Here is a 12,039-nt window from a genome sequence, read left to right on the forward strand (position 1 = left end):
TTGGCGCGATCGCCGTAGCCACTGCCGCGGTCGCCGTAGCCACCGCGTCCACCACTCTGACCACCGCGTCCGCCGCCGTAGCCGCCACGACCACCCTTCGCAGCAAGGTTGGCGGAGTGGTGAGCGGAGAAGGCGGCATGCTGGGCAGTGATCCGGGCCTCCGCAGAGAGCAGCAGGGAGAAAAGCTCGCTGCCGATCGGTGGCAGCGCGCGTGGAGATGGAGGTGACGAACCTGTTGTAGTCGGGTTCATGCATGAGGCCCTCGAGGATATGCGAGACGATGTCATCCTCCTCGAGGGGCTTTCCTGCGGCAGCGAGTTCATCTGCTAATCCCTTCATCTTCATGAAGTAAGCAGAGGCGGAGAGATCGCTCTTGCGGGCATTGCCGATCGCCGAGCGGAGCTGGATTTGGCGTGCTCGGGACTGCGCGGAGAAGCTCTCGACCAGGGCTTGCCAGACGCCCGCGGCCGTGGTGTGATTGGACACCTGCATCAGCACTTCACGGGATAGAGATGCGAGCAAAAAAGTTAGGACCTGTTGATCTTGAGTAACCCAGATTGCATGTTCGGGGTTTGGCAGCTCGGTGGTCTCCTTCTCGGCGACGATGACAGCAGCGGGTTCCTTGATCGAGCCGTCAAGGTAGCCCATCATCGCCGCAGCCCTGACGTGCGGAAGGACTTGCACCTTCCACACCAGGAAGTTGTCACGGGTGAGCTTCTCCGTGATGGTGTGGCCGAGGGAGGCGAGCGAGGGCATGGCCATGGCGTGGGAGGAGGAGGAAGACGACATGATCTAGATGTGTGGAAGACTTAGGCTCTGTATACCATGTGAAACGTGAGGCTGGAAGCGCATGCCAGAGCAGGGGCGCGATGTGTGTTAATATAGGCCAGATGGGCGGTGTGGCAAAGATTACAAAGAGGTTAGGGATAGGTTAGTTGTGGATTGATCTCCAAGTTAAGCTAACCATTAAGATCTAATCACAACAACCTAACCTATCCTAACTACAACACGCACGCCACATATCTAGCCGGCACGGTTCATAACATACCGTGGCAAGGCATACAACAAGTACAATGATGTTTAACACTGTGACCAATAGGTACTGTAGTTTCATTAAAAACATACGGATGTTGAGTACGTCGAGCTTCCCTACACAACATACAGATTCATCAATCATCATTGACCTAGCTCTTAAAAAGTATAGACAATATACGTTTAGGCGCGTGATAGAAACAATGCTGTATCATCAAATCCATTTTTTCCCAAACTCTGAAGTTGTGTACGTAGTGTGTTTGAAGTAGCAGTGAGTACTGAGGAATGACCTTTGTGTCAAGTTAGGCCAAGAATGTACGACGTGCAGATCACCGTCAATTTGACACGTTAAGGCTAATAATTCACCAGACATAACCAGAAAGCTCGTTGAATGGTGGTGTGAATTGAAGGCATGCATGCCACGACTGCTTCTGAGTCTCTGAGTGAATTGTGATCTAACTAGCAAAGCTCGACCTATGCTTATGATTGAGCGTTGGGATTGGGTACACCCGATTCCAGTCAGAGCACTGGAAGGGCAATGTGAGTTAAAGACCCTAATGGCTGAGCCAATGCTCCTAGTCCTAGTCCTAGTCCTTTGGTACATGAAAGCTGGGACGTTGATTGTTTGCCAACATGGACATGGCCCATCTTTGCATCTACAATGGGTCATTGCATAGCGTGCTCATCGCCCGCCCCCCACTGGCGCCCGCATGCGACTCCACAAACCAGATCATCATGCACTGCATCAGCCATTGCGAGCAGGATTATCAGCCAGATGCCCTCAAGGCATCAGACGGGGGAGATACTCATGGCAGAGACCAATTGAAGGCAGAAGGCATGGATGCGGCCCAGGTTGATGGACATGCGCATGCTCATCGCCGCGTTCAAACCAATGAACAATATCTCTCCCCACCTGTTGAGGCTCATGCAGATGGAGAAGGAACCGGTGGCTATCTTGGCATCATCGAGGTGGCCGAGATCACAACCCGAGGTTCATGTTGTTTCAGGCAAGGCCATTATAGCATTATGGGTTTCATCGGCCCAACTGCAATAAATTTTTATTAGTGAAATAAAAGCTTTAGTTTTTGAGAGAGTGAAACAAAAGCTAGGTAACTCATGAGAAGCGCCATTCACTTCTCTTCGACCGTGTCCATACTGGACCTTCCTGATATCCCTAGCCATGTCAATAAAATCTGCGTAGATCGTTCTACCCGCTTGCAGAAGATTATATCCCTTTGTGTTTGCTAGGTGCAACCCCTCGCACATGGTGTGGCCACGGCCTCCGTCATCATGTTGGCTGCGTAAGATTAAAATTTACAGCAAGCCGCTAGCAAATTGCCACTTATCATCTGGAAGGATTGCCTCGTGTAGTTGCACTCGTACTTGCCACATCATCATGAAAAGATGCATGCATGGACATTTAATTTTAACGTATACCTTGCTTTCTGGTCTGGTCCACCTGCACCAGCTACAAGCTTGGACGTTGATTCTTTGCCAAAATGGACGTGTGGGCCATCTCACTTCTGAGGGAACACGTACGTTCTGATCTGATCGTTTCATTCAAGTCTGTTTAAATATTTCAATACAAACTTCATACACATGTATATAGGCATATTTTAGAATGTAGGTTTACTCATTTTACTTCGTATGTACTACTAGTCCCTTATTGGGATCTCTAAAAAAACTTATATTTAATAATGGGGTACTGATAATGACGCCAAGCACGTATACGACGTACATACCACCATGCATTTCGCACGCCGAAGCTCAATAATGCACAACAAAGCTGGCCAGGTGGTGATGTGAATTGAAGGCACGCATTGCACGGCTGACTCTGACCTATGCTTGGGCGTTGGGGCAAACGCCATTGCAGCCGGAGCACTGCAAGGGAAATGAGGACCCTACTGCCGTGGGGCAGTGCTCCTTGCTCGTCCTTGGTTTCTCAAAAAAGAAGGATTACCCAATCTCTGCATTAATTGATGCACGCAGTCATTTGTTAACAATTTATAAGTATTGAGCTACAGTACAAAAGTAAAAATTACAGGACAAATGCACAACCAGACCGTCATCCAAACCGGTTATATGTAGCCCGTGCTATCATCTTTCATCGGTTGCATCCATAGGCAATAAGATCCGTCGCTTTCGCATGGTGTAGTAATTACCGTATACGGAACCATCCAGAAGCTCCGTAGATAACTTGCAAAAACTTTTGAATCTTTGTTCTGTTAAGAACACAATCGTTGTGGGAGTTGCAAATAGCCCAAAGTAATGCACAAACTTTCGCATGGTGTAGTAATTACCGTATACGGAACCATCCAGAAGCTCCGTAGATAACTTGCAAAAACTTTTGAATCTTTGTTCTGTTAAGAACACAGTCGTTGTGGGAGTTGCAAATAGCCCAAAGTAATGCACAAACTCCCACCGTGGGAGTCCCACACAGATTCGTCCCGTGGTATTTGGCTTCACCCCACCTAACTAGTAGTTACCAAACAAATTTAATATGATAGTAGATGGAGGTACATTAAAAGACACATGTAATGTCCACCACAAAAGCCTACCAAGTTGGCATTGAAGAAATAAGTGCTAGTCCTGGTGCCGCACGCGGTACATCTCTACTTAAGTCTACCTATCCTGTGTGCATTTGCCAGTTCAAGTTGGATGCTCTGCTTCACTCCACTCAAAGCTTGAAGACGTACGGCCTCCATGCATGCCAGGGTTTGGAGTTGTGTCTTCCTCCTCGTTTCTGCTTTGCTTTCCCCTGAGAAATGACATTCTTCTTCGCCTTGCTGCAGCCACCTTCTGCGACTGTGACTGGTGCTTGATCTGTGGTGACGCCATCGCCTCATCTTGGTCGTGAACCTTGGTCCAGAAGGTGAGTCCATGGCCCCTTGCATGTGGTTTCTCTTCCCTCTGTCCTTTCCTTTTTCGTTTGCTATTCTACCCTGTTGTAGGTCCCTTACAAAAAAGAGCAAGGTTAACATGATCTTGAGCATGATTAACCGTACTTTGCATTTAGCTGTACTAAGAAAGGAGCATTTTGTTGGTGTGTTCCATCAATAATTCAATATATCAAATACCGCAAGATCTATTGGTTTTATGCTTTGCGTTGCTGCTGCCAAGGTTGATCTTTCTACTCGTCAGATAGATACGTGAGGCCAGGAAGGGTAGCGTTGGTTTAGGGGGGGAACCCCAAGTAGATCTGACTAGTTTTTTGTTCGGTCCTGCCATGCATGCATGCTGCAATGGCATTAGCACCTGGTTTGCCATAACATTTCACATACTGTAAGACCTAGCTTTGCTTCGTAGGCTGCATGCATGCATGTTCTAATTACTTAACTATGACCTCTTGTTTTCAGCAGGCTGTTCGGATGGCTCGGAAAGAAGTTGACATCCACTTGAAGGAAGTAGGGTATATCAACTGCTATGCATTTTTCATGGCCTACCTGTTGATGGCCATTAGGGGGCTGGGCTACCTCGTCATTACCTGGTCCACCGTCGTTCTCCTAGGCGGCTTTGTCTCGGATCTGGGGAAGAAGGACTTTTGGTCCCTCACCATCATCACCCTCGTCCTAACACCTCGGTAAGTTTCCTTGACCACTGTTCAATTTGCCCCCCCCCCCCCCCCCCTCATATGTACAAGACACAATAAAAGTAAGAGACATGTGTGAAGCCTACAATAATCAACATAATAGTTACCTTTAATTACTTTGATAACATAATGCTCGACAAAGTTTAATGAATTACATTTAGAAACATTTGATCTGCCGGTATATAACCACCAAAGTGTTCTTACTCGATCATGTAATTTCAATAGTAACTTCGAAGAGGCCTAGATTGGTATCTCCTGCTTTATACTATCGAAAAGAAAGAAGTATAGATGTATGTCACAATTATATACGAAAACTATATAGAGGCAGAACTAGTCGCAAGAACATTTGGGTGCACATGTACGTGTACCTGCCCGTGATCGATTGTCACGATATGGGACGATGAGAAAGCTGGCGTACATGCAAAAAAATAGCTAGTGATAAGGAAATACTTTTTTGAAGGTGCACAAACATGTGATGGGGGCGATCTTTTCAGGTAAACACCTTGAGGGGTTCATGTTAAATTTGGTTATACTTTAAGTTACTAGAACACACGTATTGCACAAGCACTTTGATGCATGTATATTTGTGCCAAACTCTTATGATCACGGATAGGGACATGCGGGGGAGGGTGAGAAATTTTGCAAACACACAAAACTTGAAGGTAAACACCTTGACGGATTCGTGTTGAATTTTGTTATACCTTTAAAAGTAACTAGAACAGAGAAATTGCAAAACACATTGCTCTCCCTTGATTATTAGGGATATGATGTCAGAACATGAGGAACTTTGGTATCGATGCAAAACTAGCTGAACAAGACCGAATTTTTTTCAAAGGTGCGCAAATATGTTATGGGTAGAATCTCTTTGAAGGTAAATACATTGAGGGGTTCAATTCTATTATACTTTAAAAGTTACGGGGACATAGGAACTGATAAAAAGAAGAAGCAAAGATTACAAATCGATGACGTACCATAGAAAACTGATCTCCTAAATGCCTTGTCGAGAAAGAATTCCAGTGTTTTGTCATTTGATTACATGCGTCATAGTGATCAATAGAATGAGCTTAAAAAGGTCTGTTGTTGGATTAATCGTCAGATGTATTGTTTTTTCTCCTAAGATTTTCGAGCATTCTTCTGTTTTCCTACAAGATCGTCTATTATGTGAAATATGCTTAATTATGTGTGTACTGCAACATATTTTCAATCTCGGAGGTGAAGACAATTATAAAAAATTAGGTCTTTTAGAATCCCAAGGTTTACGGAAAGCCAAAAGAATACTTAATCATATTCATGGAGTATTCTGTAATTTAGTTATCTTATTTTGTTGGGCAGAGTACAACATTTTGATATGTCACTCTGTATCATGTACATCTCTAACTGTAACTTATATGTCCAGGGTCTCTGCTGATGTCGGTCTGAAGGAGAAGCTAATGGATATTTGGTACTCGTTCCATGGCCTCTACCGTACTATATTTGCCACGCTGGACACCAAAAATTCTATCACCCTAGCATATTGGCCACGCGGACTGCTAGCAGTTGTTGTGTGGTTGTGTCACCTGCTCGTGGCTCCTATAGTAGTGGGCCCTCTAGCAGCTCTCTACGTGTGTGGGCCGCTGTTGAGCGCCGGGATTTCTGTGTGGCGTCTAATAGAACATGACTACGGCGACGTCATGAAGGAAGAAGGTTGCTGCAACTGCATGAAGGATGAAGATTCACACCTGCAGCCGGCTCTGAATGTCTTGTACACACTAGCTCTGTTGCAGGGTTTGTTCTTCTGTTACAGGTGTTGTCATTTTCCTTTTTCTTTTTATAAAGGGATTTTTTGTGCAGTCAATAGTTGCACCGATGTTATAGAAACAACATTTAAGAAAAACCCGATTTTATGTTGCAGGTTTTACGCGTCTTTTGCGCGAAAAAGGCTAGTGCGCGATGTCGCGAAAGAGTACAACATGAGCAATGACGAACAATTGGTGAAGGCTGTGAAGAAGTACCTGAGTGAGACGGTGAGCAGGTGCGAGAAGGACCCGGCTTTCTTCAAGGAAACAAATCTGGCCATGTACGCCGTTGGAATGATCAAGTCCATCGAATCATTGGAAAGCTTCGTTTCTGGGGCAAGGATTCTGGACGTCCTCTTGAACTACGCCCTCACCGTAAAGGACAAGCGACCGCGTAGACTCACGGAAGAGAAGCAGAAGGCGCTCACAACAGACCTCATAGGTTTGGCGTCCACCAGCCATGTAGTCAAGAAATTGCTGCAGGCGATGGATTCCACAAGCCCACACATATTGGCGAACATTGCCGGCAGGACTCCTCTGATGCAATTCCCACAAGTGATCCAGAGCGTAGGCTCGCTGATCGACATCTCTCAGCAGCAACTTGAAGGGGAATGTGCCGTCGCCAAGCTCCAAAGTGGACTACAGGAAGCTGAAAACTACAGGAAGCTGCTTATGGAGAAAGGCTTCGATATCCTTCACAAGCTCGCCGCCGACCAAGAAAACTGCAGAGCCATAAGCAACTCCCAGGGCCTACGGTCCAAGGTTGTGGTGCCTGTACGCACCGACCTGCTACATCTCATGGACCATGAGGCATGGTCGACCACCATCGTAGACAAGTCGCTGCAAGTCATGGCCAGCCTCGTGGCTTCTCCGGGAGAGACTGGTGCCCAGCTGCGTAACCAAATCTCAAGTGACAAGGAAGTGATCCATGGCATGGAGAGGATCCTAAGATGCTGTGGATGCAGTGAACATGTTCGCATATTAAGCATTGAGATTCTCACGCACCTGGCCATGGATGAGGAGGAGTCACTGCGTGTCAACAAGGAAAGCAGAGAAAATTTTATCAGGATGCTCCCTTCCATCCTCACTGATGACGCCAAAGAATGCTCCATTAGAGAATTGGCGGGTGAAGCACTGGTGATGCTAAGTCAAAGTAAAAGCGACGCTGCCATCATCTTGAAGGCCAACGATCATGTTGTCCGTGATCTCACTAAAATCCTTTGAGACGTTGCAGCCAGCAACACAAATCGAATTAGTGCAGCAGAAACACTGAATCATCTCTACTTTCATTACAAAGAGAATGCGGCCTATCTCAAGACACTCAAGGAACCCATGGAGGACGTGATACCAAAGGTACATTATTAAATACGTACTACATTTCGTTTTATTTTGATTCTTCGTCACCGAAAAAACTCATTCAACATATGTATACTCTTAAATCTAAAGGTTCTTCGAGAAATACTACCTCTTGTGTTGAAAGGAAATGAGACACAAGCAGAAAACGGAAGCCCAAATTTTCCTTTGCTAGGTCCCACTGACATTGAAGCCCAAGTTCGTGCTCTTCAAGATGACGGCCGTACCAACAACACTTCAACTTGTCAGCAAAATGATGAGAAGAAATTGCTCGCAGCTTTACTATCTCTCACTGCGGCAATATTTGACAAATTGATCAGCCAACATCCTAATTTGTTTGAACTGGTTGATAAAATTTCCCCTGGAGATTCTGCAACAAGCTTTGCCAACAAGCTCAACGGAATGGTGCGGGAAAACAGTGAACCCATGGCAGGTTGCCTGAGCATAGTGAAGAATGCCAGCAAGATGGCCATATCAATGCTGAACCACAATGACAGCTACCTCAAAGAACACTTCTTGATGATCTTCATACAATCTTTGGCTGATGCTTGCAAGAGCATGTCATGTCTCGAGAGTTCTATGATTTTATATAGTGCCAATGGTGGCGGAGTGAAGCCTCACAAGACACTCGCTTCTCTACTGAAAGAAGCACAGGAACTTGCAGGCTCAAAGGAGCAACAAGAGCTGTGAACTACATGAGCTATGTTTGTCCCTGGAGGCTGGCCGATTGGTTAGAATAATTTCGTGGATCGGATGAAAAATAAAGTTGGCAGAACCAACTGCGGTATGTATGTGTGTCTGGGTTGGAAGGAACTGCTATTGTGCTTAGTACGTATGTGTGTCTGGGTTGGAAGGAACTGCTATTGTGCTTAGTACGTATGTGTGTCTGGGTTGGAAGGAACTGCTATTGTTCTTAGTACGTATGTGTGCCTGGGTTGGAACGGCTGCTGTGCTTATTACGTATGTGTGTCTGGGTTGGAAGGAACTGCTATTGTTCTTAGCACGTATGTGTGTCTGGGTTGAACTGCTACTGTGCTTATTACGTATGTGTGTCTGGGTTGGAAGGAACTGCTATTGTTCTTAGTACGTATGTCTGTCTGGGTTGGAACTGCTATTGTTCTTAGTATGTGTGTCTGAATCCTACCTATCTTATGTCGTCATTTCTGAACTGCAAAATTAAAAGACTACTAGCACAAATATTTCAACACCCCTGTGAGCCTAGGCAAAGCTGCATTATCTTTCATAGAACTGTTTACTCTAATTTGCGTCTTACAGCTTACCTTTTGGCGATTTGTACCAGGGCATTTTTATTCGCGCAATGCAAACTGTGTTATCCTCAGAGGATAGCAATTTTAAGCGGTGTAAATTTACAATAAACTAAAACACAAACAGCCAAGAAGCTAAATAATGTTCACAATTGTTCGTTGTGTTTCTAGAAGTGATACAGGTGGATGCGACGGGAGGCGGAGGCTGGTGATTGTACTTGTTAGATAAGTAAGAACAAGAATTGGAAGTGCAAATTGCATTTCAGGCCATCCTTGAAGTCAAACAATCGGCACAACTGCCACAATGGCGGTTGCTCAGATGAAAGAAGAGAGCCATGCATAACTTGATGTCTTTTGATTTCTTTAGTAAAGAACCCGAAAGCTGTCAAGTTATAAATTGTTATCTTCTTCCATCCCTGACATGCGAATATTAACACATGCAATTCTTATTCTTCCGAGATAGCTTGAGGACTCCTTATTGCTTCGGCTATCAGATATAACTAGCTTAAAAGTATCACCATCTCATTGTGCACTTTTTCCAATTAGGGAATACCCAAGGATTGTGCTCTCAAACACGTCTCATGTGAAAATACAAGTATCACACTCAAGCTGCGCAAGGACAAGAATTGGAAGTGCAAATTGCTTATCATGCCATCCTTGAAGTCAAACATTCTGCATTCCTGTCTCATTGGGGTTTGAACATATTTTTTTTGAGGAATCACGGGGGGGGGGGGGGGGGGGGGGGGGGATTTTCCATCTGAATATATTGCTCAAAAGCGGCTAAAGCCAAGAGTTACCTCTTAGGCTTGGCTGGTCTAGTTTATGAGGAAAACCGGATTGAAAACCTAAACAAGCTGGCCCGTTTATGAGGAAAACCGGGCCAAAAACCGTAAAATAGCAAGGCTAAAGGAAGAAGAGATAAAAAAGGACGCCCAAAACAAAGGCACACCTAGCTAGCAGACACAACGCCAATGCCATGAAAGACAAGTAGATGTGGGGTGTCGTCGAGGGGTCACAATACTAGAACTTTGCAAAGAACCTAACGCACCGCACTAGCGTGCGTACCGAGCCCCACCGCACAATTCAGGAGCATCGACAATCAACGAGTGCAATGAACACAAAACTTGACTATGAGCTCCGCCACGGAAAACTCGGGACGATTAGCAAGTTGGGAGGGCAACTTGCGACATCAATGAGAAAAGATGAACCGAGACATCACCAAGAGCACGAAGCTCACCGCAACACATGGGCAACCATGGGAGAGTTTTGAGTATTCAGAGCAACAAAGGCAAGACTCCTTCACAAGGGCTAAACAGATGGCTACCCCACGGCACCAAAGGTACCGCAACCGAACCCCAAAGAACACCACCAAATAGCCACCATCGACCCCAAGCAACCGCACCACCACTGTCGGTGTCAAAATCGGCGGATCTCGGGTAGGGGGTCCCGAACTGTGCGTCTAAGGCTAATGGTAACAGGAGGCGGGGGACATGATGTTTACCTAGGTTCGGGCCCTCTCGATGGAGGTAATACCCTACTTCCTGCTTGATTGATCTTGATGATATGAGTATTACAAGAGTTGATCTACCATGAGATCGTAGAGGCTAAACCCTAGAAGCTAGCCTATGATTATGATTGTTGTTGTCCTACGGACTAAACCCTCCGGTTTATATAGAGACCGGAGGGGGCTAGGCTTACACAGAGTCGGTTACGTACAGAGAAGGAGATCTACATATCCAAATCGTCAAGCTTGCCTTCCACGCAAAGGAGAGTCCCACCAGGACACGGGACGAAGTCTTCAATCTTGTATCTTCATAATCCAACAGTCCGGCCAAAGTATATAGTCCGGCTGTCCGAGGACCCCTTAATCCAGGACTCCCTCAGTAGCCCCTGAACCAGGCTTCAATGACGATGAGTCCGGCGTGCAGATTGTCTTCGGCATTGCAAGGCGGGTTCCTCCTTCGAATACTCCATAGAAGATTTTGAACATAAGAATCGTGTCCGGCTCTGCAAAACAAATTCCACATACCACCGTAGAGAGTACAATATTCCACAAATCGAATCTGCTGACAACTTTCTTAGCGTGACATCACTCCACGACCCGGTCATCATTTCAAACCGTTTTTCTCAACCAGCAACTGCACATATCGCGAGGCGGTTTCCTTGGCACGTCTTGTTGAAACAGAGATCGTGTCCCCTTATCACGGGATTCTCATCAATACGGGTGTGGGTAACCCAACCACGCCATCAATCGTGGCGCTTGGGGAATAAGCGATTTTAACGAGCAAGTGGGGAGGCGCATAGTTTTTACCGCCTTTATAAAGAGATAGGGGTTCCCCTCTTTCACCCACGCCTTCTTCCTCCTTCGCTCATCCATTCTCGCACTCTCGAGCTCCAGCGCCCAACTTCTCACCTTCTCCGCAAAGCCGTTCCAAACATGTCCGGAGTGGGAGGCAAGTGGATGGCCTCCTCCATTACGGAGGAGGATATCACGAAGCTCAGGGAGGCCAGATACTTGGCCGCAGACATCGCGCACCGGCTCCCGGACGAAGGGCAGATTATCCCTACTCCAGAACCCCACCAGAGGGTTGTGTTTCTCGCCCACTTCGTCCGCGGACTGGGATTTCCCCTCCACCCGTTTGTCCGCAGGATTATGTTCTATTATGGGCTAGATTTCCATGATCTAGCCCCCAATTTTATCCTCAACATCTCGGCGTTTATCGTCGTGTGTGAGGCTTTCCTCCGCATCGGGCCCCACTTCGGCCTGTGGCTGAAGATCTTCAACGTGAAGCTGAAGATAGTGGTCGTCCAGCAAGCAGAGTGCGGAGGCGCCATGGTGGGCAAGATGCCCAACGTCGTCTGGCTCGAGGGCTCCTTTGTGGAGACCGTGAAGGGGTGGCAATCGGGGTGGTTCTACATCACTGAGCCGCGCGACACCAACTGGTTGGCGCCCCCCAGATTTCGATCCAGCATCCCCAGGCGGCTTACCTCTTGGAAATAGAAGGGCTTAGCCTGGGGTTCATCG

The 12,039-nt window shown here is 46.6% G+C and overlaps 1 protein-coding gene across 2 annotated transcripts; it reads left to right on the forward strand.

The window, feature by feature from the left end:
* The first annotated feature begins 3,685 nt into the window (after positions 1-3,685).
* On the forward strand, positions 3,686-8,848 carry LOC125519450 (uncharacterized). Of its 2 annotated transcripts, XM_087537516.1 has the most exons (6): positions 3,686-3,747; positions 3,825-3,904; positions 4,392-4,612; positions 6,018-6,404; positions 6,513-7,749; positions 7,843-8,848. In XM_087537516.1, the coding sequence occupies exons 3-5, from the start codon at positions 4,401-4,403 to the stop codon at positions 7,618-7,620; spliced, it is 1,707 nt and encodes a 568-aa protein (XP_087393642.1). In that variant the 5' UTR covers positions 3,686-3,747; positions 3,825-3,904; positions 4,392-4,400; the 3' UTR covers positions 7,621-7,749; positions 7,843-8,848. The 2 variants fall into 2 exon arrangements, with proteins under 2 accessions (XP_087393642.1, XP_087393641.1); XM_087537515.1 differs by having other exon boundaries at positions 3,696-3,904.
* Positions 8,849-12,039: the final 3,191 nt, after the last annotated feature.

The sequence above is a fragment of the Triticum urartu genome, chromosome 7A (assembly GCF_056163025.1).
Source record: "Triticum urartu cultivar PI428250 chromosome 7A, HENAU_Tu73, whole genome shotgun sequence".
In the NCBI taxonomy this organism is placed as follows: domain Eukaryota; kingdom Viridiplantae; phylum Streptophyta; class Magnoliopsida; order Poales; family Poaceae; genus Triticum; species Triticum urartu.